At 34.1% G+C, this 17,500-nt stretch overlaps 1 protein-coding gene across 1 annotated transcript in view; it reads right to left on the bottom strand.

Moving 5' to 3' along the window:
* Positions 1-17,500, bottom strand: part of LOC136853645 (glycine receptor subunit alpha-2-like) — a 293,524-nt gene that overhangs the window by 86,870 nt on the left and 189,154 nt on the right. Inside the window, exon 2 of the mRNA XM_067129482.1 lies at positions 9,746-10,333. Coding sequence (XP_066985583.1) covers positions 9,746-10,332 — 587 coding nt within the window. The 5' untranslated portion in view covers position 10,333. The remainder of the gene's footprint in view (positions 1-9,745; positions 10,334-17,500) is intronic.

A 17,500-nucleotide genomic window follows, 5' to 3' on the forward strand; every position in this document is an offset into this window, starting at 1 on the left:
CTTCGAACTTACGATACAGTGAGCAGTGAAATAATGAATCAAATGCACAAAGATTTTGTTATTTAAATATACATATATTATATATATACAGTATATATATATATATATATGTGTGTGTGTGTGTGTGTGTGTGTGTTTGTGTATATAAATATATGCATTCAGTAGTCTACTCATAATAATAATAATAATAATAATAATAATAATAATAATAATAATAATAATAATAATAATAATAATAATACGGTTCCTTCATCTACAAGCTTCTAACCACAGTGTTTATGTACTCTTAAAGAAAAACCAACTAAAATACTCATTTCATAGCAACGTTCTGACACACAAAATAAGGAAAGGTACGCAGAGGTTTTAGTTTTCTGTAAAAGAAAACCACTGAGATGGCTTTGTCTGTCCGCCCTCAGATCTTAAAAACTACTGAGGCTAGAGGGCTGCAAATTGGTATGTTGATCATCCACCCTCCCATCATCAAACATACCAAATTGCAGCCCTCTAGCCTCAGTGGTGTTCATTTTAATTAAGGTTAAAGTTAGCCATAATCGTGCTTCTGGCAACGCTATAGTATAGGCCACCACCGGGCCGTGGTTAAAAAGTTTCATGAGGTGGGGGGCTCAAACAGCATCATACCGATAAAACCGAAAAATAGATCTATTTTCGGTGGCCTTGATAACACGCTGTAGCGGCTGTACAGAAAACTCGATTGCGCCGAAGAAACCTCGGCGCATTTGTTACTTGTTTACTGTGGAATTGTTGAAAGATTTTGTGAATCGAGCAAATCTAAAAGCTAATTTAATAAAGCGAACACACTGTCTAAACCGAACACATTGTCTAAAGAGAACACACTGTCTACATCTGTCTACAAGCGGACCAGTTTTGTGCCGTAAATATCAAAATCGGGGAGAAGTTCGAGTTCGAAAAATTCAATAGATTTGTTAATATCGAGGAAAGGAACGAGCCCATATTTTCCCGACGGGACTTCCCTTTCATGTAATGATAAAACTTTTATTTTAGGTTCGGCTATTATTGGAAATGAAACATAATTCTGGGAAATTAGAGGAAAACAACAGTTTGCGTTTCCTGGAATCCTGTTCTAAACGGCTTTGAAATGTTTCTCACAGTAATCAGAAAACGCTAAACTAATTAGAAAAAGTTTAGCATTTTCTAAAGGAAATAAACCCCTTTCAGTGTCCTCAAAGTTAATGACATTCCCAAGAAACCAAACAAAAAACTTTTATAATTTGTGGAAAAAAAACCCGTACACTTGCTGAATAAGCTTCCCCCCTTCCAAAGGCCTTATAGTGAATAGTCAGTTTATATACACTAGGGGGAACAGACAATAGCCCAGAAGGCAACAGGGCTCACAGAACAGAACAATAACTTAATATTATCTGTGAGAAACATGCAGAACAGAATATTAATACCTGTGAATAACAAAGACAATTTGTGAAGGACGAAATACCATGCAGACACAGGTATCTGATATGGAAAAATACAAAGGCAATGATGTCTGAACACTGCTCGTAAAATTTTCATTAGAGATAAGAAAAATGGGAAAAGTATATAATGAAAAATGCATGGCTGCTCAATTCTCAACAGGCATCACGAACCTCAAAAATTTTGTAAATACTCTGGCTATTCTATTCTCTGAAGGAATATGTACCATAAGAAGGGTCAAGAGAGAGAGAGAGAGAGAGAGAGAGAGAGAGAGAGAGAGAGAGAGAGAGAGAGAGAGAGAGAAATCCTCCAATATCAATGTCCGTGCAATATTCCAAAAGTACCTTTGACAACTTCTGCTGGGTCAGCAATACGAACAAGGATTTATCGTGGGAGTTTCGGGGTAATGACGGATGAAGGGGAGGGGGAGGGGGAAGGGGGTGTCAGGTGGTTCCGGGGGTAAACAGTGCACGTGACACATCATTTTTTATTCCAAGTTTGCCTTGATAGTCAGTATGTTTGCAAGCGCAATCGAAAGCACAGAAGTGCTTGCTTTCTGGGCGTACTGGGCTTTCAGAGTTTTAGAATGGGATACGGACTTTAAATTTTATTATTATAAAATTGATTCATTCACAAGTTTAAAAGAGTTTACATTTGGAAATGATAAATTTCCAAATAATCATCATATATTTAGTTGGTTACTATTAGTTTAATGATGGAAAAATGCTTTACATCTTTATTTGATAATTCAATGCGTACAAGTAACTTTGTTAACGAAGGGCAAATAGAAATTATTTCAAATGACATAATATAGTTTCTAATGATCAATATAAAATTACCATAAACAAAAGTAAATTCTGTGTGCAAATCATCACATAAATATTTTTTGTGCCAACGGAATATGACGACTGTACACATTAGGACAAAAAAAGGTTAGTTTATTGCAAACCATACATCAAAATATATAATTTTGTCCTTTTTCCATATCTACCTTACTCACAAATCTACAAGGACATTGTTGGACTGGTATTTTCTACATTAAAAATATACCAAAGAATGAAAAAAAAAAAACAACTCGATAAATGAATTAAACATTTCTCAAAATAAACAAGTGAACATTTGGATGGGCGTCGTGGAGATTCTGTCGGGGAAAATTGTTAGGGTTCATGCATTACTATGTATTGAAGGTATCCAGCTGAGTAACGGGAGATCCTCAGGATTGCAAGAAGTAAATTGCACAGAGGATTTGCCGTGTTAGGTATGCATAATAAGAGAAGTAAGAAAAACAGATATAATAGCCAATATAAAGAGAAAAAGAGACTGTTGGCCTATTAGCATGTTAATTATTCTGCTATCAAACAGAGCAAATAGCCTGAATGAAGTGGAAAAGAGACTGTTGGCCTATTAGCAAATTAACTATTCTGCTATCAAACAGAGCAAATAGCTTGAACGAAGTGGAAAAGAGACTGCTGGCAAAAGAGATTGATGGACTAATAGCACATTAGATTATTCTGTTAGTAAACAGAAATAATAGCCAGAATAAAGTGGAAACGAGACTGCTGGACTACTAGTTGAGTAGATTCTTCTGCCAGTAAAGAGAGCAGGTAGCTTCAACAAAGTGGAAAAGAGATTGTTGGAAAACAGGAAATTATATTCTTCTGGTATTAAACAGAGCAAACAGTCTGACTACAGTTGAAAGAGACTGCTGGACTACTAACAGATTAGATTAGCCAGTTAATGAAACAAAGGAGATATTTATGGAGCAAGAATAATGATGTACATAGCTCCTTGAAAAAAACAAGAACATGGAAAAGTATAAATAAAAAATGACACTGAATCTGAAACGTATGGCTACAAAATGTCTACAAAAAAGCCCACGGCTAGAGTGGGCAGGAAATCTTGTCATGAATGTGGAAGTAGCCGAGAGATTCCGACGTTCAGTGGCTGGAAAATAGACGGAGATCTCCAAAGATGGAGATGGTTCCGGCCCAAAATGTGAAGTCGGAAAGACAAGTGGTAAGATGAGAGAGGAAGATAATATGGAAGTGGCAGGACGTTAAGCTGATGGAAGAAGAGGCATATCGCAGGGAGCGGGTGTAGAGGACACACAAACACACGCACATTATATATATATATATATATATATATATATATATATATATATATATATATATATATATATATATATATATATATATATATATCTACCTCTTTATTAGTTCCTTGTTGGACGAGTCGGTAGAGTTCTCGGCTAGCACTCTGCTAGGCCCGAGTTCGAGTCTCCGGACGGCCAATGAGGAATTAGAGCAATTTATTTCTGGTGATGGAAATTCATTTCTCGGTAACCAATTGGTTCTTAGCCACGTAAAATAAGTCTAATCCTTCAGGTCAGCCCTAGGAGAGCTGTTAATCAGCTCAGTGGTCTGCTAAACTAAGGTATACTTAACTTAACTTTTAACTTTATCTATCTTTCTATATATATATATATATATATATATATATATATATATATATATATATATATATATATATATATATATATATATATATATATATATATATGACTCTGCCTCTTAGAATAGGTAGCTCTAGAGTAAACACACTTACTTGCGTCCAAGAGCAAGTCCTTCGGAGTGAGACTGCTACCCCATGACCTTCTCAACCCTGCCGCCTGCGACCAAACATTGTTGACTAACTCCCAGATAGTTAATACACCTCTTAAGTAAGTCAACAGAGAAATATATAAATTTCCAAGAAATATGCCAAAATCACCTCCCTACAATCTCGGAACTCTAATGTGAACAGAGGCCGTCATATACCTGCAATCAACATGACATCCCTGCATCACATTGTAGATACCTAATAAAAATCATTATACGATTTCATCGAACGGAACTCATAACGACGAACGACTGAATATCTCAATCATTAAAACGTCCTTTGTCTTTCACTGAAATGTCCTTGTCTCTTTTTTTTATTATTTTTAAAACGAAGCTTCACGGTGAGGTCACCAGGGTACATCGACAATTGCTTTGGAAATGAATTGGGCCTATCAAGGTGATTACAATGGTTTCGCAATCATTAGGGCGGCTTATTGCCAATCCGGAACTTCGAAATTAGTTCCATGCTCGTGGAATGCGAGTCTGATAGACTTTTTTTTATCGGGGTTTTGTCGAAATTGATTTAAATTTAATGGGGAGGTCGTCCACAGGGGGGGGGGGGTGACATTGTCCCTACAAAGACCCGTCACATACGGTGGACTAGGTCAATTTAGGTCAGGTTACCGTTGTGAGGTGGGGATGTTTAATGTGAAAAGGAATCATTTTCCAATTACCTAGTTCAAAAATGAGTGATGTAACACAGAAATGGCCTAAATATAATAAAAGATAATTTTCAAATTAGTTGAATCGCGTATAATTTTCGGATTAGTTATTTCGAATATGAATGATATAACATAAAAATGGCCAAAATATTTTAAAAATAGTTTCCAAATTACTTAATTAGCGAATGAATGATGCAATATTCATTCAAATAAGAACAACACATGTACTACAGGATTTATGCATATGTCTATCTTATTTGAACAAATAAGAAAGATTATATATAAATACTGCATTATAAGAAAAAACTTGAAACGTCATATAATATCAAAATTTCAAATTAGCAAATAGACACCTCTACAGAAATAACATCTGTATACAAAGACCTCCCACCATTAGACACAACCACTCTTGGCTTAGTAAAGGCATCATGTTATCCAATTCTTTTTTGGAAAAAATTCTTGATTATAATTCCATTTGGTTGATACTCTGCGAATAATGTCATTCCAGCCATGGTGGGAATATTAATGCGCTTCCATCATGAGTTTCAATAACAGAAGGAATTATATCGGAAGGAAATGCTACAGAAAAACAGAGAGAGAGAGAGAGAGAGAGAGAGAGAGAGAGAGAGAGAGAGAGAGAGAGAGAGAGAGATGCAATATGTTTTGGCACCTTATAACCTCATTAATAATATATATATATATATATATATATATATATATATATATATATATATGTATATATATATATATGTATATATATCTATCTATATATATATACATATATATGTGTGTATGTAGTGAGGTTATAAGGTGCAAAACATATTGCATCTATTCTCTCTCTCTCTCTCTCTCTTTTACTTTTACTCTGTAGCTTTCTCCTCCGATATAATACCTTATATTTTATATATATATTTATATATATTTTCTCCTATATATAATATATGTTATATATATATATATATATATATATATATATATATATATATATCTATATACACACATATATACGTATATATATGTATGTATACATGTATGCATGTACGTATGTATGTGTGTACGCAACACCCTTCCTAACAACTGCACAATAATGAGCGCTAATTCCATACCCCGGCGTGAACTTCTCACTCTCCAACTGACTGCTTGAAAGGTCCTTTCCGCCCAATTGCAGTCTGTTATTCAGAGCACGTCTGAAGTTAACGGTACACAGTGCCGGATGCTGAACGGCCCTTGACTAGAGAAATCATATTATTCTGCACAGGAATCATGATTAGGGTAGACAAAGTTCATTCATAAGGAGATCTCTTATTTCCATATTTGTTGTGTAGTCACAAGTGTCAATGTTAATACCTATAAACATTATTATTATTATTATTATTATTATTATTATTATTATTATTATTATTATTATTATTATTATTATTATTTTTCATGATAGTGCTACCTAACAGAAAAACATAATTTCCTGACACTTTGTATATACTAATCATTACCAGCATTGAATTTTATTTTCAGTTACGAAAATTAAATTAACATTGAAAATAATTCATTGAAATTTCAGGTGTACTATCATACACATATTACATACGTAAACTATATACCTTTAATCATATATTCACATTTAATTACCCTAATACTACATGCTACCTACATCCATGGCCATTCTGTAACTAAATATATACCCTCAAACACTTAGTTTAACAAATGAATAATGCATTTAAATATTCAATAATTTCACCCTCATTTTAATTCTATTCTAACGGCATATTCCCACAAATCGCAACAAATTACACTAATGGACTCATAAGGATCGAGATATCACTAGGATATTACCTGCTACATTGTGGACTTGGCAGATGTCTAATTTGTTAGACGTGATTCAAGTCAAGGGCAGGAGGTTGGCGCTTATGGGATATCAACAATTTCCTCTTCCTAAAACCATGGATGAAGGAATCTCTCTCTCTCTCTCTCTCTCTCTCTCTCTCTCTCTCTCTCTCTCTCTCTCTCTCTCTCTCTCTCTATATATATATATATATATATATATATATATATATATACATATATATATATGTATATAAAATAAATATATATAAATAAATATATATATATATATATATATATATATATAAAACTATATATATAAGGAATATAAAACTGTAGATCTCTCTCTCTCTCTCTCTCTCTCTCTCTCTCTCTCTCTCTCTCTCTCTCTCTCTCTCTCTCTCTCTCTCTATATATATATATATATATATATATATATATATATATATATATATATATATATATATATATACATACATATACATGAAGGAATCAGCGCTGCTTATTTCCATTACAAAACCACCTAAAGTCCCTTCAATGTATGTTTGTACTGTAATTTTATACACTCGCCTATATTTAGACATATTCGGTAAAAACGTAAAATATATTCATGAAATTCAATGGGTCATTCACGATCGGAAATACTTTAGTTCGAAGATAAATTACAAATACGCATATACATTTCGGTCTTGAAATAAAAAAAAAAACGGGCCTTAATAAATCCTTCATCGTCCTCTCTCATAAAGCTCATTTTTGATCCAGTTGTTCAGCAATAATTTTACTAAGACCTAAACCTCCTTAACAGACACTTTAATCTTCTTCTTCTTCTTCAAAAAAAAATCTAGATTTCATCTCTCGCAATTTCTGGACGAAATGAAAAAAAAAAATTTAAGTTCTTTTGAGAGCCTGACTCAAGGTCCTTGTAAACACGACAAGTCACTCTGTCGCATAAACCGTCGCCATGACAACGCTATTTATAACCGAAGTGTCTACGTTTATTTTCCTCAAACATAAACAAGATGAGCTATCACTCACTGAACCTAGAAAGACATTTTAGCACCATAAAAATAATGGGTGTGAGCATGAGGCGCATATGAGGTCATGGTAATATACACACGAGGTTCAGTCTCATTTCTTAGGTTACAGGATGAATGCAGCTGTTCTGTGGTTTTCTTTTTCTCTCAGCTCCTCACTCCTACGAGGAAATTACAGTAGCAAAGTGGTGCAGCTTTTTCTCTTGAACCCACATTAATCAACTTCTATCAAAACCATTTTGCCTACCTCTCTAAATCTCCTGCTATTCGTTAAAATCTTTTCATGACCCTGTAATCTCTACGATGCCTAAAACTTTCAATGTTTAAAACTCCTCCTTTGGTTTTTTGCCTCAATCCATTTTTTTCTTCTCAACAGAAATTAAAAACCAAAATTTCTTTCTCATCTTCAATTACTGCATCACCCACTTTTTTCCTAACTCCTGCTAATCACAATAATCCTTTCACGAAGCTGTAACCTCTTCGTCACCTACTACTTTCAATCTTTAAAACTTACCCTTCAACTTTTTTCTCAGTCTCTTTTCTTTCCTTTTCAACAAAAGTTAAAAATAAAAATTTCACTCAAAATTTCAGTTATGACATCATCAACCTCTTTCCTTATTCTCCTGCTATTGATAATAAGCTTTTCATGAACCTATAGTCGCTTCTTTACCTACAACTTTTAATATTTAAAAACTCCTCTTTTAGCTTTTTTATTAATCTAAATCTCTTTTTCTTTTCAACAGAGATTAAAAATAAAAATCTTCAAAACTTTAATTACCACATTACCCACCCCTCATAATTCTCCTTTACGCTGCTCCAACTGGGTACACAACCCATCAAAACAAGAACACGTATCGTACATCATCCTAGCTCCTTGTATGATACTTCTTCCGAACCATTTACCTCATCTCATCTGTCATTCCTCTACATTTGGAATGGGACTTAAACGACCTTTTTATCGAATCATTTGTCTTAATAATGTTCCCGTTCGCATTTAGATGCCTTCTTCTGCTGGTAAGAATATCCCTCACTCTAACACTTGCTTCCGTGGAGCAGAAAGAAAATTAAGCTACCGATTTCCTTACTCGCCTGGCTCCTGGCTACGGCTGCTGATAGAGGGCGTGTTAATGGTCCACAGGGAATGTCGTTTATGGCGTCTGCAGACGGTGGACGTTGCGTTCTATCTCATTCCAGTGTCTCAGGAAGGTAGATGCAAGAATAACACACACAACAGACACACACATATATATATATATATATATACACACAAATATATATAATACATATATATATGATTATTATCACTTTTGTACGTGATTCATTTATTATTATCACTTTTGTACATTCATTTATCACACATTACCACAGGTGAAAAATAAGAGATGGTGTAGGTCCTGACCAGTTTCGACTTTATTTCCTTCGTCAGTGGCTTGAAATAAAGTCGAAGCCGGTCAGACCTACACCCCGTCTCTTATTTTGTGTGAGATATATATATATATATATATATATATATATATATATATATATATATATATATATATATATATATATATATATATATATATATATATATATATATATAAAGGCAATGCCACGAACGAAAGGCTAAGTAAAGGAGAGTAATTAGAAAGGCCTGGCACCATGTGTGTGTGTGTATGGTTCTTTGTTACAAACACAGCACGGTCAGAATTACATCCCGGAAGTTCATTTACATTCTTACAATTGACGTCGTGGACAGCGAACGCACAAACAAAGAACAAACAGAGCGTCCGAGAAATAAGCCTACAGGTATTCTCCTTTCATTGGAAATGAAATTAAATGTTTCGCGAAGGCAGTCCAGCGTGACAATGGCCTCCTGAATATCATTTATATTACGAAGAGCCTTTTCTCGCCGGCAATGGAGAGGGGACAGTTAGGAGTGTGCTACTATATATATATACATACCCACAAATAATTAACAGACATTTTTCTCTTCCACAAGGGAACGAGAAACATAATTATAAGATATAATTATGTCTTATAAAAATGAAATGAAAGAAATACTTATAATTACAAGACATAATTATAAGAATTTCTTTAATTTTTTTTTTTTTTTTTTTTTTTTTTTTTTTTTTCGGAGTCTTACCTCACTGTATGAACGTGCGATGAGAAGACCAAGGCAGCCATGAGGAGGATCCCAGCCGTGGAGACAGAGGGGGAGGGACAGCAGAAGGAGGAGGAGGAAGAGGAGGGGGAGAAGGAGGTGGAGGAGGAGGGGGAGGAGGCTGCGGTAGAACGGCAGTACATGACACGGTTCATAATCTTACGCCTTGCGGTGGGTACTTGTTTAATGCGGCCTTCCCTGCTTCTGCTACTGCTAGGGGCTAACACCTCCACCTCCTCCCCCCACTCACCCTCCTCCTTCTCCTCCTCCTCCTCTCCCATCCTTCTCCTCCTCCTCCTCCTCCACCACATCCTCCTCTCCCGACTACCGGTCCACTTCCTGGAGGCGAGGCTCTCCCCCCTCCTCCACCTACTCCTCCTCCTCCTCGTCCTCCCCCCGGTGTCCCAGGCGATGTTTGCTCCGCTCCTCCTCCTCATCCTCCTCCTCAGCGGCTCCTTGGAATCCTCCTCCTCCTCCTGCTGCTGCCGCTGGTGGTGGTGGTGGTGGTGGTGGTGATGAAGGTCTCTCTTCTCCTTCTTCTCTAGGGCGTACGCTGCACTCATTACCATCCTACAACAGAAGGAGAGGAAGAAGAAGAACATGAGGGAAATGATAATGAAGGAAATGATGACGAAGAAAAAACGAACTATATATATAAATATATATATACATAATATTATACATACATGTATATGGATGGAATGCGAGATATCAAGCTCACTTTTTTCATTACTGTTTTAACAACTCTTATCTCGTTGGAAAATGCTGATATCTGTGTTTGATATTAATATGAGACATAATATGCCTAATTTAATCTGTGACATCTACTTGTTATGCCATTCACCTTCTGTATTCAAGGGTACAAGGTACATTCACACACATAACATACACACACACACACACACACACACACACACACATATATATATATATATATATATATATTTATACACACACACATATATATATAATTACTTAATTTACTTCCTGTCTGTATGAAATTATACACAGAAATACGTTATGTAACAGACACACCAGATACACTCGTATACGTCCACAAACAACTGCACCACCATCTATAAATATATCCCTTGTGCGTATGTTCCTACCACGTAACTTACCTCTATTTATAATTTACAAACTCTAGGAACAGACATTAATGACTGTAATGTTATATTTATTTGTCCGGCTTTATATAAGTCTCTGAATAACATTATTGTATTGAAAACATAAGAGGCTTAAACGAAGATGCATTTCGGCAAACAGTCCCAACAGCATCACTGTCTCTGCTGTAAGTTCTACAAGGAAAGATTCTGTTTGTATCTACAAAGCTTTCAATTTCTCTTATCCCAGAAAAAGAGAAGAAGAGAGAAGAAAGAGGAAAGAGAGAATAAAGAGGAGAGGAGACAGAAGAACGAGAGAATAGGAAAGAAGAGAGAAGATAGAAGAGAGAATAAAAAACATGAGAGACGAAAAAGGAAACATGAGAGAAGAAAGAAGAGAGAGGAAGCAAGAAGAGAGAATAGGAAACAAGAGAGAAGGAGGAAAGAAGAGAGAAGAGTAAAGAGAAGGAGGAAAGACGAGAGAAGAGAGAATAGCAGAGAAGAGAGAAGCAAGAAGAGAGAATAAGAAAACAGAGGGAAGAAGAAAGACGAGAGAAGAGAGAATAGGAAAGAAGAGAGAAGACAGAGGAGAGAATAAAAAAAAATGATAGAAGAAAATGAAACATGAGAGAAGATAAAAAAAAACATGACAGAAGAAAAAGGAAACATGAGAGAAGAACGAAGAGAGAATAGGAGAGAAGAGAGAAGCAAGAAGAGAGAAGAGGAAAGACGAGAGAAGAGAGAACAGGAAAGAAGAAGAAAATAAGAAACAAGAGAGAAGAAGAGGGAAAGAGAGAAAAAACAATAGAGAGAAAAATGCGTCCCTTTAATATTGGCAGGTTCTACCTCGTGGCACGTATTATTCTTCACAGAATAACAATGAACTCAAGTTTTAAAAAATGCGACAATTTGACGCACAAAAATATAATAAACAAATAAAAAATAAACTCCATTTGGACCAACGCAGGAAAGGTTACCCATTTTTTTTCATTTAATCACATAAACAAACATATCTATGAAAAACGATGCCTCAATTATAACGGGGGTTCTTGAAGCTTTCTCTCTCTCTCTCTCTCTCTCTCTCTCTTTCTCTTTTTCATCTCTCTCTCTCTCTCTCTCTCTCTCTCTCTCTCTCTCTCTCTTTTCATTTTCTCATCTCTCTTTTTATTTTCTCTTTTCTTTTCTCTCTCTCTCTCTCTTCTATTTTCATTTTTCTCATTTTCATTTTTCAGATTTTCTCTCTCTCTCTTTCTCTTTTACTATTTTTCACTTTTTCTCTCTCTCTCTCTCTCTCTCTCTCTCTCTCTCTCTCTCTCTCTCTCTCTCTCTCTCTCTCTTTTATTTTCACTTTTTTCATATTTTCCTCTCTCTCTCTCTCTCTCTCTCTTTTACTTTCACTTTTTTCATACTTTCTCTCTCTCTCTCTCTCTCTCTCTCTCTCTCTCTCTTCTCTCTTTATTTTCTATCTTTCTATCTTCTATTTTACTTTTTCATACTTTCTCTCTCTCTTCTTTCTCTCTCTCTCTCTCTCTCTCTCTCTCTCTCTCTCTCTCTCTCTCTCTCTCTCTCTCTCTCTCGAGGTCTGCTCGTTGCTCCCCCGTCAAAATAAGTTCCCCCCTTTCGTAACTTCCTTTCACCTGTCATATCACCTGTCTGTCAAATCCACGAGACGATGGACAGATGTATCCTCTCCCTTTGTTAACGTCTTCCTACGTATATCTGTTGGCGTGGTGTGCGATCTATAGTAATGAGTTCTTCTACGGTAAGTTTCAGATGAATCAAGTAAGCAAACACACAACCGTGCACGTGGCAAGACGCAGGGTTGTATGGATTTTGAACATGTGAAATAATGCATATATACTTGTTTACTGAGTATACGTATTCATATAAATTAGCACGTAAAAGCATGTGTATATATACATATACATACACACAAATATATATATGTATGTAAGTATAATCAATAGGGAATATTCTTTATAATATTATAAAGCAGTATATAAAATGAATTTCACTAACACTCAAAAGTGAATACAGTCCCAAAGGTCCCCGGTTCGAGCCAGGACGACCCACAGCAGTCAACCGCCGCCAACTGTGATACAAACTAACTTAGTGGAAGAAGCAACCTTACCCCACGCATAAATACATACATACATACTTATAAACAATGAATGCACATAAATTCATACTAATGAAAAAACGCTGCCCTTTTTGTATACAATGTGAAACACATTACTAAAAAAAATTCAAATGAATTCAGTAAAAATTTCCATGAAAACAGAGAGAGCCAATTATCAATGCTCGCGGCATTTTACAGGACGCACATTTATAAAGGTAGTGGGTTGTTTTTTGGGGACCTGAATATAAAAAGTCTACGGTATAATAAACGAGTATTTCAATTACTGTCATTAATTAGGAGCTCGACTGTACTGTGCCGTTATTGTGCGCAGAAAATTTATACAGTTTAACAGCCTTTCCACGAATCATGAACCATTTTGATCAAAGAATTTTCCACATGCTATTAATGATTTGTCAGTGGGGGCCTTTGCCAAGCTAAAATGAGAAGTTGCCTATTTCGAAGGGCCTGAATCTCTCTCTCTCTCTCTCTCTCTTTATTTTCTATCTTTCTATCTTCTATTTTCACTTTTTTCATATTTTCCTCTCTCTCTCTTTCTTGTCTATCTTTCTATCACCTATTTTCACTCTCTTTCTATCTCTCTCTCTCTCTCTCTCTCTCTCTCTCTTTTCATATTGTCCTTTCTTTCTTTATTTGTTGTCTATCTATCTATCCATCTACCTACCTACCTATCTATCTACCAATCTATTTTCACTCGAAGAACAGAACATAATTCTCTGAAGCACTGAGTGCATGCTCATACATATCTTTATCCCACCGAAGCAAACTTTGCATTCTGGTGTTTGTGCATGCAAACAAGCGCGAGGGATCACCCCTGAAAGTCAACAAATAAAACTGATTTCTTTCCGTGATTCAGATTATGCTGGTCATGTCAGTGTGTACGCATCTGGATGTTTAATTGCAAACAAAAAGCAAAACGGACTGATCTCAATAACAAATATTTTGGAGTGTGTGTATGTGCATGTGAAAGCGCTTGCTTTGTTTTTGCGTGTGTTGTCTGCGTACCTGTTCGAGCGTTTTGTTTACAGATTACTGTAGGGCAAAGCCTCTTTAGAAATAAACGAACGAGTACATACGTCTGGGTAAAGATGAATATGAATATATATAGATATATATATACATATATATATATATATATATATATTATATACATATATATATGTATATGTATATATATACATATATATATATATATATATATATATATAATTTTACTATACGTTTCTCAAGTACGTATACTATCATATGCATGTGTAGGAGTGTACACCTGTGTAACTCTCGTGTGTGTATCTCTAATCTGTGTAAAAATGAATATGAATATATATATATATATATATATATATATATATATATATATATATATACACATACATTACCATTACCATATATATTACTATTTCTCAAGTACGTATACTACCACCCACCTGTGTAGGTGTGTACACCTGTGTAACTCTCGCGTGTGTATATCTCTCATCTACATAAATTCGCGCGTGTTTCCAATCAGCGGAGTAATTCCACTGATTGGCTAATGACTAATTCCTGAAATTGCTATTGGCTAATGCAATCCGGGCGAGTTGCCAGGTATTGTATACATTGCATTAATTTCCATCATTAAGCGCGCTCTTATCTTATTCAGAGCACATGCTTTACTGCGGGCGCTGCTAATTTGCTAAAATTAATTATTCCCATATAACCTTTGCTCTGCTGTCCTGACGGTGATAGAAATATAATCGGTGATTGAATTTTTCGTCGTTCATTATCATTTCTGTATAACTGAAGCAGGTGAATGTTAAAGCTATTATAGCCTTGATGATTCGGAATGCTCATTATGCTTTGCTGTAATTAGGGCGACAATGGCTATATTCAGTGATTACCAAAAAGGACGGTGTTATTCATAATCAATTTTCCATATCAATTTATGACAGACAACTAAAATATCTGCTTATCGTACATACATACATCATTTAGTGGTAACAATTACTTTTGATTATTCTTGATTCAGTGATAAGGAAAAAAAGGATGGTGTTAATAATTATATATATATAGATATGTATATATATATATATATATATATATATATATATATATATATATATATATATATATATATATATATATATATATATATATATATATATATATATATAATTATTAATAATTATTAACATCCTTTTGCTCTTATCATTGAATCAAGAATATACAAAAGTAATTGTTACCATATATAATGATATATATATATATATATATATATATATATATATATATATGTATGTATATAAAACATATGTATACATATGTAAAATAAATGTATTAATTTATGGCAAGCTTAAATGTTTCCTTATCGAACTTACAAACATCAGTATGTTGCGAATGTTCTTTTTCCTGGCTCGTGACATTTCTAAAACATTCGACGCACTTTGCATACAACTTTGCTGGAAAAACTCGTTGTTCACGGTTCTATTCCTTTCCGCCAATTTTGTCATAACTCTTTTTTTTTATTTATTTACTAACGGTTTACGCCAGGTGTTCAAAGAACATGGCCAAAGCCTATCTCTCTAGTAATGTTTCTTAAGGGGGGTTTATTTTGCACCCAATTCTCATCATCCTCTTTATCAATGACTTTTAATTGTCTAACTCTTATATTCCTACTGTAGCCGAAGATTCAGCCTATTCTTTTTTGCTCTCATTATATATATATATATATATATATATATATATATATATATATATATATATATATATATATATATATATATATATATATATATATACACATATGTAAACACATATATATATACACAGATATATATATATCTGACATACTTAACTTTTTACACATACACACAAACTGCAAACACATATATACACAAACATGCATACATAAATATAATATATTGGATATCTGCGTGTCTGAGTAAGTCAACCTGATATTAACAAATATTTGTAGGCTCTGAGCCCCCAAAAAAAAAAAAACATGGTACGTCTTATCTTTGTGGTTCAAAACTAAAAAAAAAACAAAAATATGGTGCGACTCATCATTGGGGTTCAAAACTATCAAGAGGGCGAGAAAAATAGACCATCACCCAGTTTCCTTGACTGTAGAAAGATGAGCTGAGGAGAAAAATATCCGAGATAAATGCTTGCCAAGATGGATGAACATCACTGAAGCAAAATACGAAACAAGACATCTGCATAAATGATCGTTTGCAGATCGTAAATAAATGATCGTTCCGCTTCTCGTATGAGTGACGGCTCGAAGATCGCATCTGACGCCGCGACAGTCAAAAACAAAATAAAAAGAAAAATAAAGTAAAATATAAATGATCGTTTCAAAATCTTAAATAATTGATCGTTCCGCCTCACGTATGAGCGACGGCGCGAAGATCGTCTCTGACGCTGGGACAGCCAAAATAAAAGGAAAATAAAAATAAAAGGAAAATAAAATAAAAAAACGATAAAATGCTGGAGAAGATAATGACTAGAAACTGGTATGCACCAAAAACAGAAATTGCTAATGAGCATGTATTATGACTGTGGGCAACGCGAGAAGGTGAAGGTTGTAGGAAGGAGTAATGTAAAAGGTGGTAAGCAAAGATATATATATATATATATATATATATATATATATATATATATATATATATATATATATATATATATATATATATATATATATATATATATATATATATATATATATATATATATATATATATATATATATATATATATATATATATATATATATCTATATATATATATATCTATTTATCTATATATATATATATATATATATATATATATATATATATATATATATATATATATATATATATAGATATATATTTCTGACTCATTTTGGGACGACCAAACCTGTCTTTCAAATGACAGGTCAGGAGTTACCTACCCACACACGCATATATATAATATATATACATATACATGCATATATATATATATACATATATATATATATATATATATATATATATATATATATATATATATATATATATATATATATATATATATATATATATATATATATATAGAGAGAGAGAGAGAGAGAGAGAGAGAGAGAGAGAGAGAGAGAGAGAGAGAGAGAGAAGAGAGAACTTTAATCCCTTCCCTATACTTTACTTCACATGTGAAAGTGAGCCCCAATCCACACAACTAGAGCAGGCACAAAATAAAAGTATCGTGACATCAAAAGCAAATAAACAAACATATAAACAAGCAAATAACTAAAAACGAAACCTAATTACTCTCCTCCAACAATAACTGGCTGCAGGCGTATTGGTAATTCGGTGACATAGGTCCTCTCCTCCATCACAATTAGCCTCCGGCAGTATATCACCAGAGTTGGGTCCTATGCTCGGCACTTTGGCTGAACACAATAAACTTTTTTTTAATATATCGTACTAATGACTATAACGCGTAATACATTACCATTTTGGAAAGTCATTATGTATAGTATTTTTGTATGTACGTACAGTA

This window comes from Macrobrachium rosenbergii, chromosome 27, assembly GCF_040412425.1.
Source record: "Macrobrachium rosenbergii isolate ZJJX-2024 chromosome 27, ASM4041242v1, whole genome shotgun sequence".
Lineage (NCBI taxonomy): Eukaryota > Metazoa > Arthropoda > Malacostraca > Decapoda > Palaemonidae > Macrobrachium > Macrobrachium rosenbergii.